This window comes from Salmo salar, chromosome ssa16 (assembly GCF_905237065.1).
Source record: "Salmo salar chromosome ssa16, Ssal_v3.1, whole genome shotgun sequence".
Classification (NCBI taxonomy): domain Eukaryota; kingdom Metazoa; phylum Chordata; class Actinopteri; order Salmoniformes; family Salmonidae; genus Salmo; species Salmo salar.
The window spans coordinates 22,459,683-22,483,983 of record NC_059457.1 but is presented as its reverse complement, the minus strand read 5'-3'; the positions used below and the strand labels follow the sequence as shown (position 1 = coordinate 22,483,983).

Here is a 24,301-nt window from a genome sequence, read left to right as displayed (position 1 = left end):
ATGGAGAGAAAAAAATCGATCAGCCTATTAATCAATCAAATGTATTTTATAAAGTACTTTTTACATCAGCAGTTGTCACAAAGTGCTTTACAGATAACCCACCTAAAACCCCAAAGAGCAAGGTAGAAGAGGTAGAAGCACAGTGGCTAGGAAACCACATTGATTATGCCTATCCAATTCTGTAGGATCTACATGAAGTGAAGTGCTAGGAGTAGTCCTCTCCCCCTCTCTCGTCAATTCCCCCCTTCTCTCTTTCTCTCAACAGCAAGACATGGATGTCATTGTTAAGTGAGTCGTTCCTCTGCTGCCACCGTGTGGTATATTTTAATATTGCAGCATAGCCGTGATTATGTATTTTTTTTACCTTTATATTTAAGAACAAATTCTATTTTACCCCGGTCAAACCCTCCCCTAACCCTGACAATGATGGGCCAATTGTGCGCCGCCCTATTGGACTCCCAATGATGGACGGTTGTGATACAGACCTCCTGAGTGGCACAGTGGTCTAAGGCACTACAGACACCCTGGTTCGAATCCGGGCTGTATAACAACCGGCCGTGATTAGGAGTCACATAGAGTGGCGCACAATTGGCCCAGCGTCGTCTGGGTTTGGCTGGTGTAGGCTGTCATTGTAAATAAGAATTTGTTCTTAACTGACTAAATAAAAAAAATACAGCCTGGGATTGAACCAGGGTCTGTAGTGATGCTGCGCCACTCAAATTGCCACTAAAAGGTCGGAGTGCACCGAGTACCCAAGGAAAAATCAAATGTGGATTAATAACTCTTTACAGGAAAGATATTCATATATTTAAAGAATATTCTCTATCGTCCAATGGACGGGGATTTATGTCACTATGTCAATTATATATCATAGTGAGCGATGTTACAGTACAGTGGCAATGTCAACATTGTAACAGTGTAGCTGAGGTACAGGGTGCATAGTACAACATTGTATTAATGACAGCTAGACTTTCCCTTTTGCAAAGTGTTTACTGTTCTTCCCCCTCCGCCCTCTTGTCTTCTGACGTGCTACACAGGGGCCCGCCCCTCCCTGTCTCTCACGCAGCAGTTACGTATGAGCGTAAAATAATTGAAACTTTCAAGATGGCTGAGTCCGTAGGATCCATGCATTTCGCAGCTAATGGCAAAATAAATCCCCCCAAACCCTTGGTACCCAAAATACCGCCTGAGAGTCGACCACAGTCTTCCAACGATGTCTTCCCCCCACCGCCCAAGAAAGTCAGAATTGAGGAGAAGAGCTTGAAGCAAAAGAAATTGAACGGGGACGTAGTGTGCGCAGGGGAAAAACACAACGGGAAGCAGAGTTATGGAAGCCCAGCGAAATGGAGTTTCGGCCCGGCCAAGCCGAGCAACTCCACCTCGCCAGCTCCCGCACGAAAGATCTTCAAGATCAGCAACTTTCTCGCGTCTCCTTCGAAAGTGAAGAAACCGAAGGAGAAACGTCACAAGGAAAAAGAGAAGAGCACTAAAATGCAGAGCTCACTCCTGGAGAAAGTGAGCCCTCCGAGTTGCCATACAAAGACGGAGAATGGTGATGTAAAGATGTTACGAGGTCAGTCTTCCGAATAATGGATTTCATGTTAAAAGTCATGGAAACTAGGTTTTAAATTACCAAGGCCAGCTGATAACATTAGTTACAGTGCCACTGTACAGTAGGCCAACATAATGCCACTAGGCCCAGCTGTTTATATTACTACTGACTGATAGGCCTACACTTGAGAAGTTGAACTTGAATGACGTGTTGATTGATCACTATCAATATATTTGTTACTACATAATCTGTATTACATTTCCATTTTTAAGATCAAACTGGCAAAGATGAGGAAAGAGAGAAGAAAAGGGAGAAGGATACTGATAAAGAGGGGGACAGGGAGAAGAAGAACCACCCAGGGATGGTTGTGAATGATGTTGCGAGGGAGAATGGCGAGGTGAAAATGCCCCTGAAAGGTATGGGTGAGAGAAGCTCTTCTTCATGGGGATTACTTGGAGATTGATGCCATGTTTGTCATTCCCATGGCAGAGGTGTTCACACTGTTTTAGTTTCCCTCTGATAATACATTTAGTCAAAAGCTGTGAAGTAGCTAGGTCATTAACCAGGACTAGTGCCTTCAAGATGTATGCACATCTTATTTACACCTGTTGGCTTACACGTCTTCTCTTCCATGCAGACTCAACAGAAAAGCCCAAATTCAACTCTGAGGACGAGCTCCTCTTGAAAAAGCTAAAGAAGAAGAAGAAAAAGAAGCACAAAGACGGCGAGAGGGAAAGACGCAGCCGACCCAAGATGTACCACCGCTCCAGCCAGACGGTGTGTTCTGGTGTGTCTGTGGACCTGCCGGACCTGCTCAACACACCAGACAGAAGTAACAACAGCACCAATAACAGTTTCTTCCAAACCTTCCCAAGTCCCCATCAGGATTCTTCCAGCATCACCACTAGTACTTCTGTGTCCACCTCCACAGCGTCCATGGTCAGGGAGAGGTTGGGCTATGGCTCCCCCCTCCACAGTGCCCCGTCCCTCGGCATGGCGGTGCTGGAGTTTGGCAGTCTGATCCACGTGGAACAGCAGGCCAACGGCGGGGCCTTGGTGGCCCACGCCTACACCCAGCAGCTGGCCTGTCTCTCCCCGGCTGAGATGCAGCGCTTCGCCCAGGAGTTTGTCACCCTGTCATTCAGCGAGGACCAAGCTGACGCAGCCCATTACGTCATGGGCATCATCCATGGAGCGGCCTCCTACCTACCAGACTTCCTGGACTACTTCTCCTACAAGTTCCCCAACGCACCCGTCAAGATGGAGGTGCTGGGGAAGAAGGATATAGAGACCACCACCATGACCAACTTCCACACTCAGGTCAGTGGATGGATGAGAGAGAATGCTTTATAATGCTGGTATAATACTGTTGTGCTTTGTATGCATCCCAAAGAACCACCACATCAGTACCAGTCACTTCCACACACTGGTGCTGATGTTGTGTATGTGTGACTTTGAAGTGCATGTTGTTTTTGTAGCCCGGCGTCTTCACGGGACGAGCATCTCCATCTGGGCCATACCCATTTTGTTTACTTTTAGGCTTTGTTATCTTTGCTCCAAAGTCCTTGGTGAATCTTTGACGCTCCAGATGTTGTTAGATTATTGCCTGGATGAGGGTTCGAACCAGCTTAAAATGACAGAACATATCAATCCCACCTCGTTGATTTCCCACTGCACCAAGGATGTTGCTCTTAAGTCGAGGTTGCGCAACCAAGAATGAATAATTGTAGCGAACTCGGGGGGCATTTTCTACCAGAAGTGAACATACTCAATGACGCCGACCCGGCTGCTGTATTTACCCTAGAATTAGTTTTTTATGCTTTCTTTTCCTTACAGTAGGAAAGCATTGGGCTTCTTCCGACAATCCTCGCTCCTCTTACCCTGTAAATCTGTCTCTTCTTAATATGAAAACCCGTCAGGATTCAAACTTGTTGAAGGGTAAATGTGTTTTTATTTTTTTATTTAACCTTTTATTTAACTAGGCAAGTCAGTTAATAACAAATTCTTATTTGACAATGATGGCCAAACCTTCCCCTAACCCGGACGACACCGGGCCGATGTTAAGCCTAAACACCACAGGAGTTACATCTTGTTTATCCCAATTAAGATAAAGTGCTTAATCTATACATTTAAGATCATGTTCACATCGCAAACACAATGTTAGCTAAGTTGTTTTGATTGTAAATCAAGGAAGTCATTAAAAACACAGAATTAGAGGAAGACATGAGTGACAAATATACTTTAATTGTTTGAAATCAGTGCACATATTACACATGCAGGAGAATTAAATGGGTTATAAAATGGAGCGTTGAAAGACTAACATGAATTGATCAAAATGCAGGCGGAGCATTCAGCTAAGGGCTTTTGTGCACAGAGTGAATTAAGAGGAAGGGGAGAACACTGACTAATACATCAAATCACATTGTATTGGTCACGTACACATATTTAGCAGATGTTATTGCAGGTGTAGCTATATGCTTGTGTTCCTAGCTCCAACAGTGCTGTAGTATCTAACAATACACAGCAATACACACATCTAAAAGTAACATAATGGAATTAAAAAATATATAAATATTAGGACAAGCAATGTCTGAGGCCGGAGTATAAGTGTGTCTGTGTCTGTAATGGGATGTATAAACATTATGTGGATAGAATATTTAGTGTATGTATGCATGTATGTATGTATGTATGTATGTATGTATGTATGTATGTATGTATGTATACACACTGTAATAGTTGAATAGAATTGCATTGACTAGACTACAGTATATACATAGGAAATGAGTAAAACGGCATGTAAACATTATTAAAGTGACCAGTGATTCCATGTCTATGTACATGGGGCAGCAGCCTCTAGGGTTTAAGGTTGAGTAAACGGGTGGTAGCCGGCTAGTGATGGCTATTTAAGTCTGATGGCCTTGAGATAGAAGCTGTTTTTCAGTCTCAGTCACAGCTTTGATGCACATGTGCTGATCTCGCCTTCTGGATGATAGCGGGGTGAACAGGCAATGGCTAGGGTGGTTGATGATCTTGATGATCTTTTTGGCCTTCCTGTGATATCGGGGGCTGTAGGTGTCCTGGAGGGCAGGCAGTGTGCCCCCTGTGATGCGTTGGACAGACCGCACCACCCTCTGGAGAGCCCTGCAGTTATGGTGCGGTGCAGTTGCCGTACCAGGCGGTGATACAGCCTGATAGGATGCTCTCAAGGGTGCATCTATAAAAGTTTGTGAGAGTCTTAGGGGCCGAGCCAAATTTCTTCAGCCTCCTGAGGTTGAAGAGGCGCTGTTGCGTCTTCTTCACCACACTGTCTGTGTGGATGGACCATTTCAGGTTGTCAATGGGTATGCCAAGGAACTTTAAGCTTTTCACCCTCTCCACTGCAGCCCTGTGGATGGGGCGTGCTCCCCTGCTGTCTCCTGAAGTCCATGATCAACTGCTTTGTTTTGTTGACGTTGAGGGAGAGGTTATTTTCCTGGCACCACTCCGCCAGGGCCCTCACCTCCTCCCTGTAGGCTGTCTCATTGTTGGTAATCAGGCATACTACTGTCATCTGCAAATTTGATGATTGAGTTAGAGGCATGTGTGGCCACACGGTCATGAGTGAACAGGGAGTACAGGAGGGGGCTGAGCACACTCCCTTGTGGGGCCCCTGTGTTGAGGATCAGCGTAGTGGATGTGTTGTTGCCTACCTTCCCCACCTGGGGGCGGCCCATCAGGAAGTCCAGGACCCAGTTGCACAGGGTGGGGTTCAGACCCAGGGCCCCAAGTTTAATGATGAGCTTGGAGGGTACTATGATGTTGAAGGCTGAGCTGTAGTCAATGAACAGCATTCTTACATACATAGGTATTCCTCTTGTCCAGATGGGATAGGGCAGTGCGATGGTGATTGCATCGTCTGTGGATATATTGGGGCGGTATGGAAATTGAAGTGGGTCTAGGGTGTCAGGTAGGGTGGAGGTGATATGATCCTTAACTAGCCTCTCAAAGAACTTCATGGTGACAGAAGTGAGTACTATGGGGCGATAGTCATTTAGTTCAGTTACCTTTGTTCCTGTACCTAAGAAAGCAATGGTGGATATCTTGAAGCAAGTGGGGACAACATACTGGAATAGGGAGCGATTGAATGCACTACCGGTCAAAAGTTTTAGAACACATACTCATTCAAGAGTTTTTCTTTATTTGTACTATTTTCTACATTGTAGAATAATAGTGAAGACATCAAAACTATGAAATAACACATGGAATCGTGTAGTAACCAAAAAAGTGTTAAACAAATCCAAATATATTTTATATTTAAGATTCTTCAAATAGCCACCCTTTGCCTTGATGACAGCTTTGCACACTCTTGGCATTCTCTCAACCAGCTTCGAGGTAGTCACCTGGAATGCATTTCAATTAACAGGTGTGCCTTGTTAAAAGTTAATTTGTGGAACCGTTATGGGTGAAAGGATGATCTCTGCATGTGTACTTCCCACTGTAAAGCATGGAGGAGGTGTTATGGTGTGGGGGTGCTTTGCTGGTGACACTGTCTGTTATTTATTTAGAATTCAAGGCACACTTAACCAGCATTGCTACCACAGCATTATGCAGCGATACGCTATCCCATCTGGTTTGGGCTTAGTGGGACTGTCATTTGTTTTTCGACAGGACAATGACCCAACACACCTCCAGGCTGTGTAAGGGCTATTTGACCAAGAAGGAGAGTGATGGAGTGCTGCATCAGATGACCTGGCCTCCACAATTACCCGACCTCAACCAAATTGAGATGGTTTGGGATGAGTCGCACTGCAGAGTTTAGGAAAAGCAGCCAATAAGTGCTCAGCATATGTGGGAACTCCTTCAAGACTGTTGGAAAAGCATTCCAGGTGAAGCTGGTTGAGAGAATGCCACGAGTGTGCAAAGCTGTCAAGGCAAAGGGTGGCTATTTGAAGAATTTCAAATATAAAATATATTTAGATTTAACACTTTGTTTGGTTCTTACATCATGCCATATGTGTTATTTCATAGTTTTGATGTCTTCACTATTATTCTACAATGTAGAAAATAGTAAAAATAAAGAAAAACCCTTGAATTGGTAGGTGTGTCTAAACTTTTGACCGGTAGTGTATGTACATTTACATCACATTTTAGTCTGTAAACAATCCAGCCAGCTTGTCTGCGCATGCATTGAGGACGTGGCTAGGGATGCCGTCTGGGCCAGCAGCCTTGCGAGGGTTAAAGCACTGAAATGTCTTACATCGGCCACGGAGAACGAGAGCCCACAGTCCTCTGGAGCGGCCCGTGTCGGTGGCACTGTGTTATCCTCAAAGCACCTGAAGAAGGTGTCTTCAAATAAGATTTTTGCAGGAATCTCCTTGTGAATGATTTTGCCGAAGATTGTATCTCCGCCGGGCTGGGCAGCCTGAGCTTGTCCGGGACCAAGATGTCGGTGTCCGCGGCGTGGCTGGTTTCCCTTTGTAATCCATGATTGTCCTTGCCACATACGTCTCGTGTCTGAGCCGTTAAATTGCGACTCCACTTTGTCTCTGTACTGATACTGTTTGTAATGTTTGATTGCCTCACTGAGGGCATAACTGCTCTGTTTGTTTTTGACCATATCCGTTTGCGCCTCAATGAAAAATTGCGCTGTATAAGCTTGAAAAATAGTAATATAGTTAAATAAACACTACAGAGGGACAAACAATTGAACACAAATAATTATATTTCTATAATGAATTGAAAATGGAGAGAGACTGGTTGCTGGCTCCATCAGAATGCCCAGCCTGTAAGGAGCAGAGGACAGGGGGCTGCAGAGTCCCAGCCAGGCACGGGTTTAGAGGGCACGGACAGAGGCCAAGCTGGTGGAGTAGCCTGTAAGGAGCAGAGGACAGGGGGCTGCAGAGTCCCAGCCAGGCACGGGTTTAGAGGGCACGGACAGAGGCCAAGCTGGTGGAGTAGCCTGTAAGGAGCAGAGGACAGGGGGCTGCAGAGTCCCAGCCAGGCACGGGTTTAGAGGGCATGGACAGAGGCCACGCTGGTGGAGTAGCCTGTAAGGAGCAGAGGACAGGGGGCTGCAGAGTCCCAGCCAGGCACGGGTTTAGAGGGCACGGACAGAGGCCACGCTGGTGGAGTAGCCTGTAAGGAGCAGAGGACAGGGGGCTGCAGAGTCCCAGCCAGGCACGGGTTTAGAGGGCACGGACAGAGGCCAAGCTGGTGGAGTAGCCTGTAAGGAGCAGAGGACAGGGGGCTGCAGAGTCCCAGCCAGGCACGGGTTTAGAGGGCACGGACAGAGGCCAAGCTGGTGGAGTAGCCTGTAAGGAGCAGAGGACAGGGGGCTGCAGAGTCCCAGCCAGGCACGGGTTTAGAGGGCACGGACAGAGGCCACGCTGGTGGAGTAGCCTGTAAGGAGCAGAGGACTGATGCAGGTAGAGGTGTGGACTGGATGGTGGGGTGGGACCTCCAGGTACTCCTTGAAAGTAATTGGCAGCTTTTTGTTTTTGCGTCACTCTTTTAGAACTGTGTCTCCTGAAATGGCAAACATCCTTACTGTCAAAAAATATAATTAAATTAAGTCAAATCCAAGTTGTTCGTAATATACACAGAATACCTCAGTGTAAACAGTGAAATTAAACGCTTACTTGCAAGCTACCTGTCAACATAGCGCTTGATAATTCATGACTCTCAATTCCATTACATTACACGTAAGTCATTGGACCAAGGCGTCTTCTGTACGGGGGCTAGAGTTACTACACGGCCATATCTCCATATTAGAGCACGTGTTTACGGAAAACAGACGGAAGGCAGAGTCGACTACCTGTGCTAATTAGCTATCTACGTCTTTTAACTGTGTGTGTGTGTGTGTGTGTGTGTGTGTGTGTGTGTGTGTGTGTGTGTGTGTGTGTGTGTGTGTGTGTGTGAGAGAACAGAAGACGGATGCCACAAACATGTTGTCACTGAAAAATACTGTCAGCGACAACTGTGTTAAAACCGGTCAAAACAGTGTGTGTATTTTGATGTGATTTGAAAGTAGAGGGATTTATGTTTCTACAACCGTACCGTAGTTGAGAATGGATTCACGTTTAGCTGGAGTATTTGTCTGTTTTGGCTGTCAGAGCCAGTTCGCCTTTAAACAGAACATGTAAGGTCCTTGGACTATAAGGAGAAGCTTTAGGCTCCTTTAGTCCATTGTTGGACTACCTCTCAACAGTGCAGTGAAATGTCAAAAACAAAGAACCCAATAAGGCAAGTGGTATAAAAGTAGTAGTAAAACCTAGCAGTAATGGTATGTAGTGTGAAATGTGCTATGTCAACAAGTAGATGAAGTGAGCAGTACATATACATAATATCAGCAGTGATGTGCGTGGGCAAGGGCTGTGACTTTAGTGGAGCGGTAGGTAGCAATGCTTTGTCGGAAGCAATACTGTCACACAGAGTCAGTGGAAACGGTCTCTTAAGGTGCAGGTGAACAGCAGGTTGTGCAGGTGGACAGCCAGGCTTTTTAAGTCTCATGGCCTGGTGGTAGATGCTCCGGTACCGTCTGCCAGACAGAAGCGAAGAGAACAGGCCGTGGCTGAAGTCCTTGGTGATCTCTCGGGGGACGGTGCAGCTGCCTTTACAGGCGGTGATGCAGCCAGATATAGGATCTTCTCAGTCGTGCATCTGTAGAAGCTGGTGTCTTTCAGGACAAGGCTCCCATCTGACAACTTGCTATGGAAATAAGGGGGGGAGTTTATTGATGAGTATAAGATGTAAAATGTCATCACAGTGAGCAAATTGGTTGTATAGATGGAACATTTTAAATGAACAGTGTCTAACCTTTACCTAACATCTCAACTCTCTCAGCACATTATAACACACACATGCATATAAGCATAAGCAAGTGCATGTTTATTCAATGTCAACATCTAGCTAGCCACATTATTCATTTAAGTAATTTCAAGCTATCTGACTTTAACTAGCTGGGCAACAAAGCTTAGGCCTACTATGAAATCACACTAGGATTTCAGCCTAGTATGGAAATATTGGGGCTGACATGAAGAGACAAACTATTTTGACAACCTGTCAAAACATGCAGCTAGCTACTGTTACTGTAAGTACTGTTGCTAGCTAAGTTGTTAGCCAACTGTACTAATGTGATGATCGTACCTGCTAGTGATGGATGTTCCAATTGAAAACAGCAGACAACTTCTGATTTCAGAAAAAGATAATATAAGCCGTGAAAGTTTTAACTTTACTGTTGGATGAAATGTTTGTTAGAGACAGAGGAGAGACACTCCTCCTTCTAGTTCCGGACACTTCCATAGCTCTGTTCTCATTGGCCAATTCTTGGTAACTTCTTGATTGCGCTGGCGTCTCAAATTGGTTGACAAGTGCAATTTCTGGTTACCTCTTGGTTGTAGACGGCGATATGAGTGTTTGTCACAACCAGAAATTTCCTCGACTCACTGTTGTCAGGGGTCCTCACTAGATGGATATTAAATACATGATTGGAGATGGAACACCTCAAGGATGACCCGATCAGCTCATTCTCTTCCTCTGTTTGTGAAAGCTAGGCTATTCGTGACTTCTTAACTCTGCACTAGGTCCTGCTAGTGTGACTCCTTGATTCTTCTCCGAGTGTTTGTTTCCGTTCAGAATCTGCATTTATATTTCCCCCCCGACCAGGGACTCTTACTCCTGTATCCTAGCAACCCTATTTCCTTCCTCCCTGCAGATAGTTTGAAAGGTCTACTGCTCTCTCTGAGACGTCACGTGGTTGAACATTCAGCGATGCTGAAGATGAAAGGCAGTCACTTCCTACTCGACTTGATTCCATCATGTGAACAAACACTGCAGGGTGTTGAAGGGTTATTAGTGAGCTTCTGTTCCATTAGTAGCTGTGTGTATTGGGCCGTGATGGAGACACCTGCTACAGCTAGATGTTGATGACATTAATGGATTCTAGATGGATAGATGGTCAGCTTGTCTTGCGATATAATGTGTTATGGTGTTGACAGTCCATTTCCGCATGATGGGAAGAAGATGATGAATCAGCCGAGTGCTTGTATTTAGGTTAAACTGTGTGGTCAAAATTACAGTTATTTTTACTGACCCGAAACTTGCATGGTAAAAGAACATTTGAAAAGCGGAGTTTGTTGAATGTTAATCTTCTGTCTGTTGGTAGATGTCTTTCTAGCCTTATTTACTATTTCAGCAGCTGTGTATCTGATGCTAGTGTCTCTCTTGACTCCTACTTCCAGAGCACTTATCTGTCCATTCACATCTCCCATTCTAACCTGTCTCCCCGTGTCTCTGTCCCCAGGTGAAGCGTACTTACTCCCAGGGGACGTACCGTGCAGGGGCCATGCGGCAGGTCAGCCTGGTGGGGGCCGTGGACGAGGAGGTGGGAGACTACTTTCCCGAGTTCATAAACATGCTGGAGGAATCGCCCTTCCTTGAGGTGGGTGTAGAGTATAGGTCTTTTTGGATCCGTTAAATTCCACCCCGACAGGATCCGGTAATAAAAAATAAATAATCTATGTCCGATTCGGATCTGAGGTGGACCCGATACGACCCAAAACATGTCAGACCTGAGAGAGAATCAGATCCAAATTGGGTCGGCCTGTATCCTACCAATGGATCCGAAATATATATTTTTTTTAATGCAGCTTTTTTGCTGCGCAAAAAACAGCGAAATGGTTTTGACTTGTCTGGCAGTGAACTTAATGTGTATTTTCAGTTGTATCTAAAATAATTGATCTGTGATCTACAGCTTAGTATTTTCATAATAACAACCCTATAGTTAGATGGAGAACATGAGGTTTTCAGAAATGTTTCCTTATTTCTGTTGATCAAATATTTGAGTAAGATTCAATTCTTTGTGATGATCCTCGTGTGCCAGAATGAGAGCAGCGAATAGTTCACTTTTGTCTGTGACCTAATATTTTATATGCCTATTATTTTACTGAGCAACATTACAATCTAGCCTATTTAACTGTTTTGATCAACATTGATTTAGACTAAAGCTAGGCTATAGCCTGTGACCTGCAAGCTTCAAATAGGCTACGGAAAGGATGGCGTCTCCCATCAGTATTCCCGTGTCATTTCCAACAATTGGGATTTGTTGGTCTAGATGAGTTTTTCCGCTATGACAGCGCTATAATTGAATGTAAAATATTCAGAAGTTTTCAGAGATCTGTTTTGTTTCTGTTGACCACTTTTTTTGTGGTGATTTTTAAGATGGTGAAAATCACCACATTATGTGGTGAGTGCTGTGTGTTAGACAAACAGTACCAGTCAAAAGTTTGGACACCTACTCATTCAAGGGTTTTTATTTGTACTATTTTCTACATTGTAGAAAAGTAGTGAAGACATCAAAACTATGAAATAACACAAATGGAATCATGTAGTAACCAAAAAAGTGTTAAATAAATCAAAATATATTTTCTATTTGAGGTTCTTCAAAGTAGCCACCCTTTGCCTTGATGACAGCTTTGCACACTCTTGGCATTCTCTCAACTAGCTTCACCTGGAATGCTTTTCCAACAGTTTTGAAGGAGTTCCCACATGTGCTGTGCACTTGTTGGCTGCTTTTCCTTCACTCTGTGATCCAACTAATTCCAAACCATCTCAATTGGGTTGAGGTCGGGTGATTGTGGAGGCCAGGTCATCTGATGCAGCACACCATCACTCTCCTTCTTGGTCAAATAGCCCTTACACAGCCTGGAGGTGTGTTTGGGGTCATTGTCTTGTTGAAAAACAAATGACAGTCCCACTAAGCGCAAACCAGATGGGATGGCGTATCGCTGCAGAATGCTGTGGTAGCCATGCTGCCTTGAATTCTAAATCAATCGCTGAGTGTCACCAGCAAGCACCATCACACCTCCTCCATGCTTCACAGTGGGAACCACACATGTGGAGATCGTCCATTCACCTACTCTGTCTCTCACAAAGACATGACAGTTGGAACCAAAAATCTCAAATTTGGACTCATCAGACCAAAGGACTGGTTTCCACCGGTCTAATGTCCATTGCTCGTGTTTCTTGGCCCAAAGAAAGTCTCTTCTTATTGGTGTTCTTTAGTAGTGGTTTCTTTGCAGCAATTTGACCATGATTCACGCAGTCTCCTCTGAAGAGTTGATGTTGAGATGTGTCTGTTACTTGAACTCTGAAGCATTTATTTGGGCTGCAATTTCTTAGGCTGGTAACTCTAATGAACATATCCTCTGCGGCAAGGTAACTCTGCGTCTTCCTTTCCTGTGGCGGTCCTCATGAGAGCCAGTTTCATCATAGCACTTGATGGTTTTTGCGACTGCACTTGAAGAATTGTTCCAAGTTCTTGACATTTTCCGTGTTGACTGACCTTCGTGTCTTAAAGTAATGATGGACTGTCCTTTATCTTTTCTTATTTGAGCTGTCCTTGTTATAATATGGACACCTACTGTATAACACACCTACCTTGTCACAACACAACTGATTGGCTCGAACGCTTTAAGAATGAGAAATTCCAGACATTAACGTTTTTTAACAGTCACACCTGTTAACCTCTCTAGGGTAGGGGGCTGTATTTTCACATCCGGATAAAAAACGTACCCAATTTAATCTGGTTATTACTACTGCCCAGAAACTAGAATATGCATATAATTGTTTGATTTGGATAGAAAACACCCTAAAGTTTCTAAAACTGTTTGAATGGTGTCTGTGAGTATAAGAGAACTCATATGGCAGGCAAAAACCTGAGAAGATTCTGTACAGGAAGTGCCCTCTCTGACCATTTCTTGGCCTTCTACACTCTCTTTATTGAAAACAAAGGATCTCTGCTGTAACGTGACACTTTCTGAGGCTCCCATAGGCTCCCAGAAGGCGCCAGAACGTTGAATGATGACTTTGCAGCCCATGGCTGAAAAAGTAGCGCATTTGGTAAGTGGTCGATCTGAGAACAATGAGACGGGTGCACGTGAAGAGTCCATTTTAGATTTTGAGTCTTTGAACGGAAAGGACGTTTCCCGGTTGGAATATTATCGCTTTTTTACGAGAAAAATCGCATAAAAATTGATTTTAAACAGCGTTTGACGTGCTTCGAAGTACGGTAATGGAATATTTTGACATTTCTTGTCACGATACGCGTCCGCGCGTCACCGTTCGGATAGTGTCTTGAACGCAAGAACAAAACAGAGGATATTTGAACATAACTATGGATTATTTTGAACCAAAACAACATTTGTGGATGAAGTAGAAGTCCTGGGAGTGCATTCTGACGAAGAACAGCAAAGGTAATCCAATTTTTCTTATAGTAAATCTGAGTTTGGTGAGTGCCAAACTTGGTGGGTGTCAAAATAGCTAGCCCGTGATGGCGAGCTATCTTCTCAGAATATTGCAAAATGTGCTTTTGCCGAAAAGCTATTTTAAAATCGGACACCGCGATTGCATAAAGGAGTTCTGGATCTATAATTCTTAAAATAATTGTTATGTTTTTTGTGAACGTTTATCGTGAGTAATTTAGTAAATTCACCGGAAGTTTGCGGTGGGTATGCTAGTTCTGAACGTCACATGCTAATGTAAAAAGCTGGTTTTTGATATAAATATGAACAAAACATGCATGTATTGTATAACATAATGTCCTAGGAGTGTCATCTGATGAAGATCATCAAAGGTTAGTGCTGCATTTAGCTGTGGTTTTGGTTTTTGTGACATTATATGGGAGCTTGAAAAATGTGAGTGATTATTTCTGGCTGGGTACTCTGCTGACAAATCTAATGTTTTGCTTTCGTTGTAAAGCCTTTTTGAAATCGGACAGTGTGGTTAGATTAACGCGAGTCTTGTCTTTAAAATGGTGTAAAATAGTCATATGTTTGAGAAATTGAAGTAATAGCATTTCTAAGGTATTTGAATATCGTGCCATGGGATTCCACTGGCTGTTGAGTAGGTGGGACAATTTCGTCCCACATACCCTAGAAAGGTTAATTGAAATGCATTCCTGGTGACTACCTCATGAAGCTGGTTGAGAGAATGCCAAGGGTGTGCAGAGCTGTCATCAAGGAAAAGGGTGGCTACTAAAATATAAAATTGGTTTAACACTTTTTTTTGGTTACTACATGATTCCATATGTGTTATTTCATAGTTTTGATGTCTTCACTATTATTCTACAACGTAGAGATAGTAAAAATAAAGAAAAACCCTTGAATGAGTAGGTGTCTCCAAACCTTTGACTGGTACTGTACATATATCAAAGTAAATGAGGTGATGTGTAACTGTGTGTGTGGTCCCAGCGTACCCTGCCCTGGGGCACGTTCTCCAGCCTGCGCCTGAGGAGCCCCACAGAGAGTGACGACGGGCCCATCATGTGGGTCAGACCAGGGGAACAGATGATCCCTGTGGCTGACATGCCCAAGTCCCCCTACAAGAGAAAGAGGTGTGTTGCGTTGTTTTGTTTGGCATGGTTGTTTGACCACCATAGTGAAAATATTGCGTTAGGTCTAGGCTTGGTAGGGACAAGAACCAAGGCATGGCAGCAAGCCACCAACATGACATAAGACATTAGACTTAATAGCTGACAACAATGAAGTAGTCCGAGGTATCTTAGGATTTGGTATCCTTATGCCACATCCTATGGCATTTTGTTGCTACTTTTAAGGTCAATTTACATTTCCCCCTGTTCCAGGTCAACCAATGAGATCAAGAACCTGCAGTACCTGCCGCGGGCCAGCGAGCCCAGGGAGATGCTGTTTGAGGACCGGACCAGAGCCCACGCCGACCACATCGGACAGGGCTTCGAGAGACAGACCACCGCCGCCGTAGGGGTGCTCAAGGCTGTGCGCTGCGGAGAGGGGTGGGTACACACCTGGCCTCTGTACCCCTGATCTTGTACACACCATTCCATAGCCATTCCATATCTGTACACACCTGAGCTCCTCTTGCTGACAGTGTCTCTGTCCCCTTGTCTGTCCCTGTAGTGATGGTCCTGCCAGGATTACCAAAGACGTGGTGTGTTTCCACGCTGGAGATTTCCCTGAAGTGGTCCAGAGGCTGCAGCTAGACCTGTACGAACCACCCCTCTCACAGGTACTTCTGAGATCAATGGATTCTACATGGATCATTAGAACAGATTATTAACCAATGAATGTGTGTCAGTGGTGGCTTTAACCAACAAAATAATCTCCTCTACTGACCCTTTCCCTCCTCCTTTTTTGCTCCCTCCCCACTCTCCCTCCCTCCCACTCTCCCTCCCTCCCACTCTCTCTCCCTCCCCACTCTCCCTCCCTCCCACTCTCCCTCCCTCCCACTCTCTCTCCCTCCCACTCTCCCTCCCTCCCACTCTCCCTCCCTCCCACTCTCTCTCCCTCCCCACTCTCTCTCCCTCCCACTCTCCCTCCCTCCCACTCTCTCTCCCTCCCACTCTCTCTCCCTCCCACTCTCCCTCCCTCCCACTCTCCCTCCCTCCCACTCTCTTCCCTCCCACTCTCCCTCCCTCCCACTCTCTCTCCCTCCCTCTCCCTCCCTCCCACTCTCCCTCCCTCCCACTCTCTCTCCCTCCCACTCTCCCTCCCTCCCACTCTCCCTCCCTCCCACTCTCTCTCCCTCCCACTCTCTCTCCCTCCCCACTCTCCCTCCCTCCCACTCTCTCTCCCTCCCACTCTCCCTCCCTCCCACTCTCCCTCCCTCCCTCCCACTCTCCCTCCCTCCCACTCTCTCTCCCTCCCCACTCTCTCTCCCTCCCCACTCTCTCTCCCTCCCACTCTCCCTCCCTCCCACTCTCTCTCCCTCCCCACTCTCTCTCCCTCCCCACTCTCTCTCCCTCCCACTCTCTCTCCCTCCCCCACTCTCTCTCCCTCCCCACTCTCCCTCCCTCCCTCCCACTCTCCCTCCCTCCCTCCCACTCTCTCTCCCTCCCACTCCCCTCCCTCCCACTCTCTCTCCCTCCCACTCTCCCTCCCTCCCACTCTCCCTCCCTCCCACTCTCTCTCCCTCCCACTCTCTCTCCCTCCCCACTCTCTCTCCCTCCCACTCTCCCTCCCTCCCACTCTCTCCCTCCCTCTCCCTCCCTCCCTCCCTCCCTCCCACTCTCTCTCCCTCCCACTCTCCCTCCCTCCCACTCTCCCTCCCTCCCACTCTCTCCCTCCCACTCTCTCTCCCTCCCACTCTCCCTCCCTCCCACTCTCTCCCTCCCACTCTCTCTCCCTCCCCACTCTCTCTCTCCCTCCCACTCTCCCTCCCTCCCTCCCTCTCTCCCTCCCACCTCTCCCTCCCTCCCACTCTCCCTCCCTCCCACACTCTCTCCCTCCCACTCTCTCTCCCTCCCACCTCCCTCCCTCCCTCCCCTCTCCCTCCCTCCCTCCCACTCTCTCTCCCTCCCACTCTCCCTCCCTCCCACTCTCCCTCCCTCCCTCCCTCCCACCTCTCTCCCTCCCTCTCCTCCCACTCTCTCTCCCTCCCACTCTCCCTCCCTCCCACTCTCCCTCCCTCCCACTCTCCCTCCCTCCCTCTCTCCCTCCCACTCTCTCTCCCTCCCACTCTCTCCCTCCCACTCTCTCTCCCTCCCTCTCTCTCCCTCCCACCTCTCTCCCTCCCACTCTCCCTCCCTCCCACTCTCTCTCCCTCCCACTCTCTCTCCCTCCCACTCTCCCTCCCTCCCACTCTCTCTCCCTCCCACTCTCTCTCCCTCCCACTCTCCCTCCCTCCCACTCTCTCTCCCTCCCACTCTCTCTCCCTCCCACTCTCTCTCCCTCCCCACTCTCTCTCCCTCCCACTCTCTCTCCCTCCCACTCTCTCTCCCTCCCACTCTCTCTCCCTCCCACTCTCCCTCCCTCCCACTCTCTCTCTCCCTCCCACTCTCCCTCCCTCCCACTCTCTCTCCCTCCCACTCTCCCTCCCTCCCACTCTCCCTCCCTCCCACTCTCTCTCCCTCCCACTCTCCCTCCCTCCCTCTCCCTCCCTCCCTCCCTCTCTCTCCCTCCCACTCTCTCTCCCTCCCACTCTCCCTCCCTCCCACTCTCTCTCCCTCCCACTCTCCCTCCCTCCCACTCTCTCTCCCTCCCACTCTCTCTCCCTCCCACTCTCTCTCCCTCCCACTCTCCCTCCCTCCCACTCTCTCTCCCTCCCCACTCTCCCTCCCTCCCTCCCTCCTCTCTCCCTCCCACTCTCTCTCCCTCCCACTCTCCCTCCCTCCTCCCTCCCTCCCACTCTCTCTCCCTCCCACTCTCCCTCCCTCCCACTCTCTCTCCCTCCCACTCTCTCTCCCTCCCACTCTCCCTCTCCCTCCCACTCTCCCTCCCTCCCACTCTCTCTCCTCCCACTCTCCCTCCCTCCCACTCTCTCTCCCTCCCACTCTCTCTCCCTCCCACTCTCTCTCCCTCCCACTCTCTCTCCCTCCCACTCTCCCTCCCTCCCACTCTCTCTCCCTCCCACTCTCTCTCCCTCCCTCCCTCCCACTCTCCCTCCCTCCCACTCTCTCTCCCTCCCACTCTCTCCCTCCCTCCCACTCTCTCTCCCTCCCACTCTCTCTCCCTCCCACTCTCCCTCCCTCCCACTCTCTCTCCCTCCCACTCTCTCTCCCTCCCACTCTCCCTCCCTCCCACTCTCTCTCCCTCCCACTCTCTCTCTCCCTCCCCTCTCTCTCCCTCCCACTCTCTCCCTCCCTCCCCCCTCCCACTCTCCCTCCCTCCCACTCTCTCTCCCTCCCCACTCTCTCTCCCTCCCCCACTCTCCCTCCCTCCCTCCCTCCCACTCTCTCTCCCTCCCCACTCTCCCTCCCTCCCTCCCACTCTCTCTCCCTCCCACTCCCCTCCCTCCCACTCCCCTCCCTCCCACTCTCTCTCCCTCCCACTCTCCCTCCCTCCCACTCTCTCTCCCTCCCCACTCTCTCTCCCTCCCTCCCACTCTCCCTCTCTCCCTCCCACTCTCTCTCTCCCTCCCACTCCCCTCCCTCCCACCTCTCCCTCCCACTCTCCCTCCCTCCCACTCTCTCTCCCTCCCACTCCCCTCCCTCCCACTCTCTCTCTCCCTCCCCACTCTCTCTCCCTCCCCACTCTCTCTCCCTCCCTCCCACTCTCTCCCTCCCACTCTCTCTCCCTCCCACTCTCTCTCCCTCCCACTCTCCCTCCCTCCCCACTCCCCTCCCTCCCACTCTCCCTCCCTCCCACTCTCTCTCCTCTCCACTCTCCCTCCCTCCCCACTCCCCTCCCTCCCACTCTCTCTCCCTCCCACTCCCCTCCCTCCCACTCTCTCTCCCTCCCACTCTCCCTCCCTCCCCACTCTCCCTCCCTCCCACTCTCCCTCCCACTCTCCCTCCCTCCTCCCTCCCACTCTCCCTCCCTCCCACTCTCTCTCTCCCTCCCACTCTCTCTCCCTCCCACTCTCTCCCTCCCACTCTCTCTCCCTCCCCACTCTCTCTCCCTCCCACTCTCCCTCCCTCCCACTCTCCCTCCCTCCCCACTCCCCTCCCTCCCACTCTCCCTCCCTCCCACTCTCTCCCTCCCACTCTCTCTCCCTCCCCACCTCTCTCTCCCTCCCACTCTCCCTCCCTCCCACTCTCCCTCCCTCCCACTCTCCCTCCCTCCCACTCTCTCTCCCTCCCCACTCTCTCTCCCTCCCCACTCTCTCCCTCCCTCCCACTCTCTCTCCCTCCCCACTCTCCCTCCCTCCCACTCTCTCTCCCTCCCACTCTCTCTCCCTCCCCACTCTCTCTCCCTCCCCACTCTCCCTCCCTCCCCACTCTCCCTCCCTCCCTCCCACTCTCTCTCCCTCCCCACTCTCTCCCTCCCACCCACTCTCCCTCCCTCCCTCCCACTCTCTCTCCCTCCCCACTCTCTCTCCCTCCCCACTCTCCCTCCCTCCCTCCCACTCTCTCTCCCTCCCCACTCTCTCTCCCTCCCCACTCTCTCCCTCCCACCCACTCTCCCTCCCTCCCACCCTGTAGTGTGTGCAGTGGATAGATGATGCCAAGCTGAACCAGCTGAGGAGAGAGGGCATCCGCTACGCCCGTATCCAGCTCTACCACGACGACATCTACTTCATCCCCAGGGGAGTGGTGCACCAGTTCAAGACTGTGTCTGCTGTCTGCAGCCTGGCCTGGCACATCCGCCTCAGGCAATACCACCTGAACCAAGAGAGGGAGGAAGAGGAGGAGAGGGAGGAGAGCTGTACTTCTACACAGGCAACAAGTCAAGTCATAGAGGAAGCGGAAGAAACGGAGGAAAGTGAGGAGGAGGAGGGAGGGAAAGAGGACACTCCTACACAGCCACAGACGCAGGTCAAAACTGAGGAGGCAGGGGGAAGGACGCCCGTACAGGAGCCGCCATCAGTCTGCAAGGAGGAAGAAGACACGCGGGAGGAGGGAGGAGAGAGAGGAGGCTGTACATCTACACTGGCATTCCCTTTAGTCAAGGCGGAGAGAGGGAAAGGAAACGCAGTCACAGAGACACTACTGGAAGTCAAGAAAAGAAAGGAGGATGACGACCATCACAAGATGGAAGAGAGGGCGAGAAAAAGAGCAAGAGATGGCACTACACCCACGCAGATGCCACCACAAGTGCTGATGGAGGGAGATGGAAAAGATAGTGAACTCTCGAAGGCATCACAGCAGGCTGGCATAGAGAGAGAGGAGGAAGAAAGACATCAGAAGACACTTCCACAAGTCCAGAATGAAAGAGAGAGGGTAATAGATGGTAGCACAGCCACACAAACACCTCCACAAGTCAAGAAAGAGAGGGACAAAGGAAAGGGGAAAGATTTGGAGAAAGACGGAAAAGAGAGGGAGAAGGAGAGAGTGGAGAAGGAGAGAGAAGGAGAAGAAGGAACGGGGGAAAGAGAAGGAGGAGAGGGGGAAAGAGAAGAAGGAGAAGTTGAAAGATAAGGACAGAGAAAGGGAGAGAGGGAAAGATAAGGAGAAGGATAGAGGGAAGGAGAAAGAGAAGGGGAAAGATGAGAGTGTTATGGAAATCACCACACAAACAGAGATGTCTCCACCCATTAGGAAAAAGGAGGATGAAGAGAGGAAACACACACATCCATCCCAACACACCCAGAGGGAGGAGAAGGGAGTGAGGGAGACAGACACTGCCTCAAAGACACAGCCTCAAATCAAGAAGGAACGAGACAGGGACAGAGGTGGTAATGGTGCACAGACACAGTCTCACACACGGTTAGAGAGAGAGGAGGGCAGAGAGAGCAGCACACACAGACACAAACCCTCTCATGGAAAGAAGGACAGAAACGGGTATAGAGAGGGGAAAGAGGGTAACCCATCCACACACCCCAATCCAGGGAGAGAGGAGGATGGGAAGGTTCTCTCTCCTAGACCCACACCCTCTCAAGTGAAGGAAGGAAAGAGAGATCGAGAGGTCAACCATAAGGACGAGAGGAAGAAACCTGCCCCTAGCTGCCCCCCCTCGTACCACAAACCCCCACGGACACTCGTAACCTTTGACCTCTTTAAGCCTATGGACGCACTCCAAGCCCCGCCCCTCTCCCTGGCAGACAGGTCTCACCACAGTGACTGTCGAGGTGCTCGCTCCAAGTCTGAGAGCCGGACACTAGCGCCCTCTAAAGGACCAAAAGTAAAGGACACGACACACACCAAACCTGCAGTTCCTCTCCAGGACACACGGCCGCAGCACTCGCTAAAACACCCCCTGAAACCACACACCACACATCCACAGCATAAAGACTTTTTATTATGAATGTGTAGTTCTCTCTATTGTACAACTTACTTAGCCTTCTCCAAGATCTGTTGCTGCTTCAGCAATACTATAATTGTCATGCCATAGCCAATTCAGCTCCTCTGTATATGTACTAAGGCATATACAGATCTGGGATCAGGCTACAACTTACTGTAAGGCCCTGTTTGGAACTTTGAAATGCATCCTTTCTTCCTTCCTCCTTTCCTTGAAGTAATTACTGGTCTAATACAGTTGGAGGGTAAAACCTAGTCCAACAATGGACTAAAGGAGCCTAAAGTTCCTCCTTATAGTCCAAGGACCTTACATGTTCTGTTTAAAGGCGAACTGGCTCTGACAGCCAAAACAGACAAATACTCCAGCTAAACGTGAATCCATTCTCAACTACGGTACGGTTGTAGAAACATAAATCTCTCTACTTTCATATCAAAAGAACTTCACAAATGCAAAATATACACTTACTGTAGACTGTTTTAAGCGGTTTTAACAGTTACAGCCGACAGTATTTTTCAGTCTGTCTCCCATTTACACACAGGTGTTCAGACTCATAACTAATTAACACAGGTACATCTCTATGTTCCATTTGTTTTCCATAAATAATTGCAGTAACATGGAAGTATGGCTGGGTGGGAACCCTCATGTTATTTAGCTGTGTAGTAATTTAGCCTTTTTAAAAGAATTATTTTGTTGCTAATATGAAAAGATTACGTTTCCAAAACCATACCGCAAGCGACGCATTTTAACGTTCAGAACGAGCGTCGGGGCTCTTAGAACTCCCCTGGCCAGAAGATACTATAGTCAATAGGCGCTTAGGTAGTTAGCCTCTATGAATGGGTGACACAAACACAGGTGTTACACTACATAGTTCACTCTGAGGAAGGATGCATTTCATAGCATCTGAACAGGGCTGAAGAAGGAATGTACGCTAAGTAGCTCACTTCACGTTTGTTAGTGAATCTACGTAGGTTCTTTCTATGAAAAGCGTTGTGACCCGTGCGTTTAGTGCCTGTGCACTACTTAGCTACACTATGTTCTTCAAGCACCTATTCTAGGTACCCTATGGCTCAGTCCCAAAACAGCTCCTTGGCTCCTTTGTCTTCTAGCCTTTCCCCCTTTTAAAGTTTGCAGATCTGAAGGGATTGGTTAGGTGTACGTTTCCCCATCTAGGCTCCATTACAAATAGACTCCTACCCCCAAACCCTTGAAGTCTACACTAGACTATACTGAAGTGGTTAGTAGGGGATAGGGCTCTATTTGGAATGTAGAACTAGCCTTCCTGTATGCTATGGGGAGCTTCTACTATATTGCTTCTACCTATCCAGGCACTTCAGGTTTGCCAACACTGAAGGGCTCAGAGCTAGGGGCTATTTTTGGACCAGTCTTGTATGTATGATTCAACACAGGGCTGTAAATAATACGTACCGAATCTGTACAGTATAGATGTACTAGTACCGATGTGAGAAAATGTATACATAAATGCATATATTTTTTGTAAGCTGAGTTTTATTTTCCATAGAACTTATTTATATCATTTTCAGTCTGTTTTTATTTCAGATGTATGTGAGAAACTCTGTTGTAAATGCCTTTTATCTCCTGAGATTAAGACTTGGTAGTGTGATTTATACTCTGACCAGAACCTTTCAATAAAAGGTTCCTAATATTACAATGGTCTCTTCATTGTGCTCATTCAATCTGTATGGCGTCGCGGAGGTTCGCGCTATAGCGTGATTGAAATTTAAAGGCAATGTTAGAAAACAGTATTCACAGTAAACACTGCATAGGTCGGCTCAATCGCTAATTACATTTAAATTGTGCTGAATAAAGATTGAATCGATCTCTTAGTTAAACTGAATTGACCCCAACTCCGATCGCACACACTGACAACCACCGATCATCCAAATAATGTAGTTACATTTGATTTACATAATGCATGTCTGTCACTCGGGACATAATACCAGGCACACCACACATTTCTTTACAGAATCTTCCATAGTGCTACTGCCATATGAGTATATACATTTTAAGTGGAACTCTCAACCCATACCATGGGCCCTACAGACAAAGCCATGACCGGGAATATCCCAAATCCCCTTCAGTGTCTACAGATCTCAGGGAACCTGATCTGATAGGTGTAAGGCTGCTGACACAATGGGATTTTGTGTCCCGAGAATTTCGGATGGAGACGATGCTTTTTCAATAGGTGCCGGATGAATGACAGCGGATGATGATTCTCTGACAAAAAAACGCAGTCTTTTGACAGACACTTATCTGAAAATAGTTGACTTGAGTTGTAATTTTGACGGACAATGATGTACACTGTGGCCAGTTTATTAGGTACACCCTTATTGTACCCGGTCGGACCCCCCCCCTTTTTCTCCAGAACATCCTGAATTCTTCGGAGCATGGATTCTACAAGGTGTCAGAAACATTCCACATGGATGTTGGTCCATGCTGATGCAGTTGCTGCAGATTGGAGGCGGTACATTTATGTTGTAAACAGCCCGTTCCATCTCATCCCAGAGATGCTCTATTGGGTTTGGTCAGAAACACTGTTGAGATACGGACCAGGCAATGTTTCTCCACTCAATTGTCCAGTGTTGGTGATGGCGTGCCCACTGGCGCCACTTCTTCTTGTTTTTAGCTGATATGAGTGAAACCCATTGTGGTCATCTCCTGCAATAACCAATCCGTGACAAGGATCGATGACTTGTGCATTCTGAGATGCCGTTCTGCACACCACTGTTGTGCTGTGCTGTTATGTCTGTTTGTAGCCCGCCTGTTAGCTTGCACCATTCTTGACATTCTCCTTTGACCTCTCATCAACGAGCTGTTTTCGCCCAAAGGGCTGACTGGATGTTTTTTTGTTTGTCGTAACATTCTCGGTGAACCCTAGATAGACACTGTCGTGCGTAAAAAGCCCAGGAGGACGGGTGTTTTGAGATACTGGATCTGGCACCGATGATCATACCACGCTCAAAGTCACTTAGGTCACTTGTTCTAACATTCAATCAAACAGTAACCGGATGCCTGTCTAACTGCTTTATATAACAAGCCACGGCCACGTGACTCACTGCCTGTAGGAGAAATCCATTTTCTGAACAGAATGGTATACCTAATA

The 24,301-nt window shown here is 48.1% G+C and overlaps 1 protein-coding gene across 2 annotated transcripts; it reads left to right on the top strand.

The window, feature by feature from the left end:
* The first annotated feature begins 1,077 nt into the window (after window positions 1–1,077).
* Window positions 1,078–22,846, top strand: LOC106573371 (lysine-specific demethylase RSBN1L). Of its 2 annotated transcripts, XM_014148372.2 has the most exons (8): window positions 1,079–1,573; window positions 1,825–1,968; window positions 2,190–2,872; window positions 10,833–10,970; window positions 14,779–14,921; window positions 15,171–15,338; window positions 15,463–15,571; window positions 19,425–22,846. In XM_014148372.2, the coding sequence occupies exons 1-8, from the start codon at window positions 1,105–1,107 to the stop codon at window positions 20,358–20,360; spliced, it is 2,790 nt and encodes a 929-aa protein (XP_014003847.2). In that variant the 5' UTR covers window positions 1,079–1,104; the 3' UTR covers window positions 20,361–22,846. The 2 variants fall into 2 exon arrangements, with proteins under 2 accessions (XP_014003848.2, XP_014003847.2); XM_014148373.2 differs by lacking the exon at window positions 1,825–1,968 and having other exon boundaries at window positions 1,078–1,573.
* The last annotated feature ends 1,455 nt before the right edge of the window (window positions 22,847–24,301 follow it).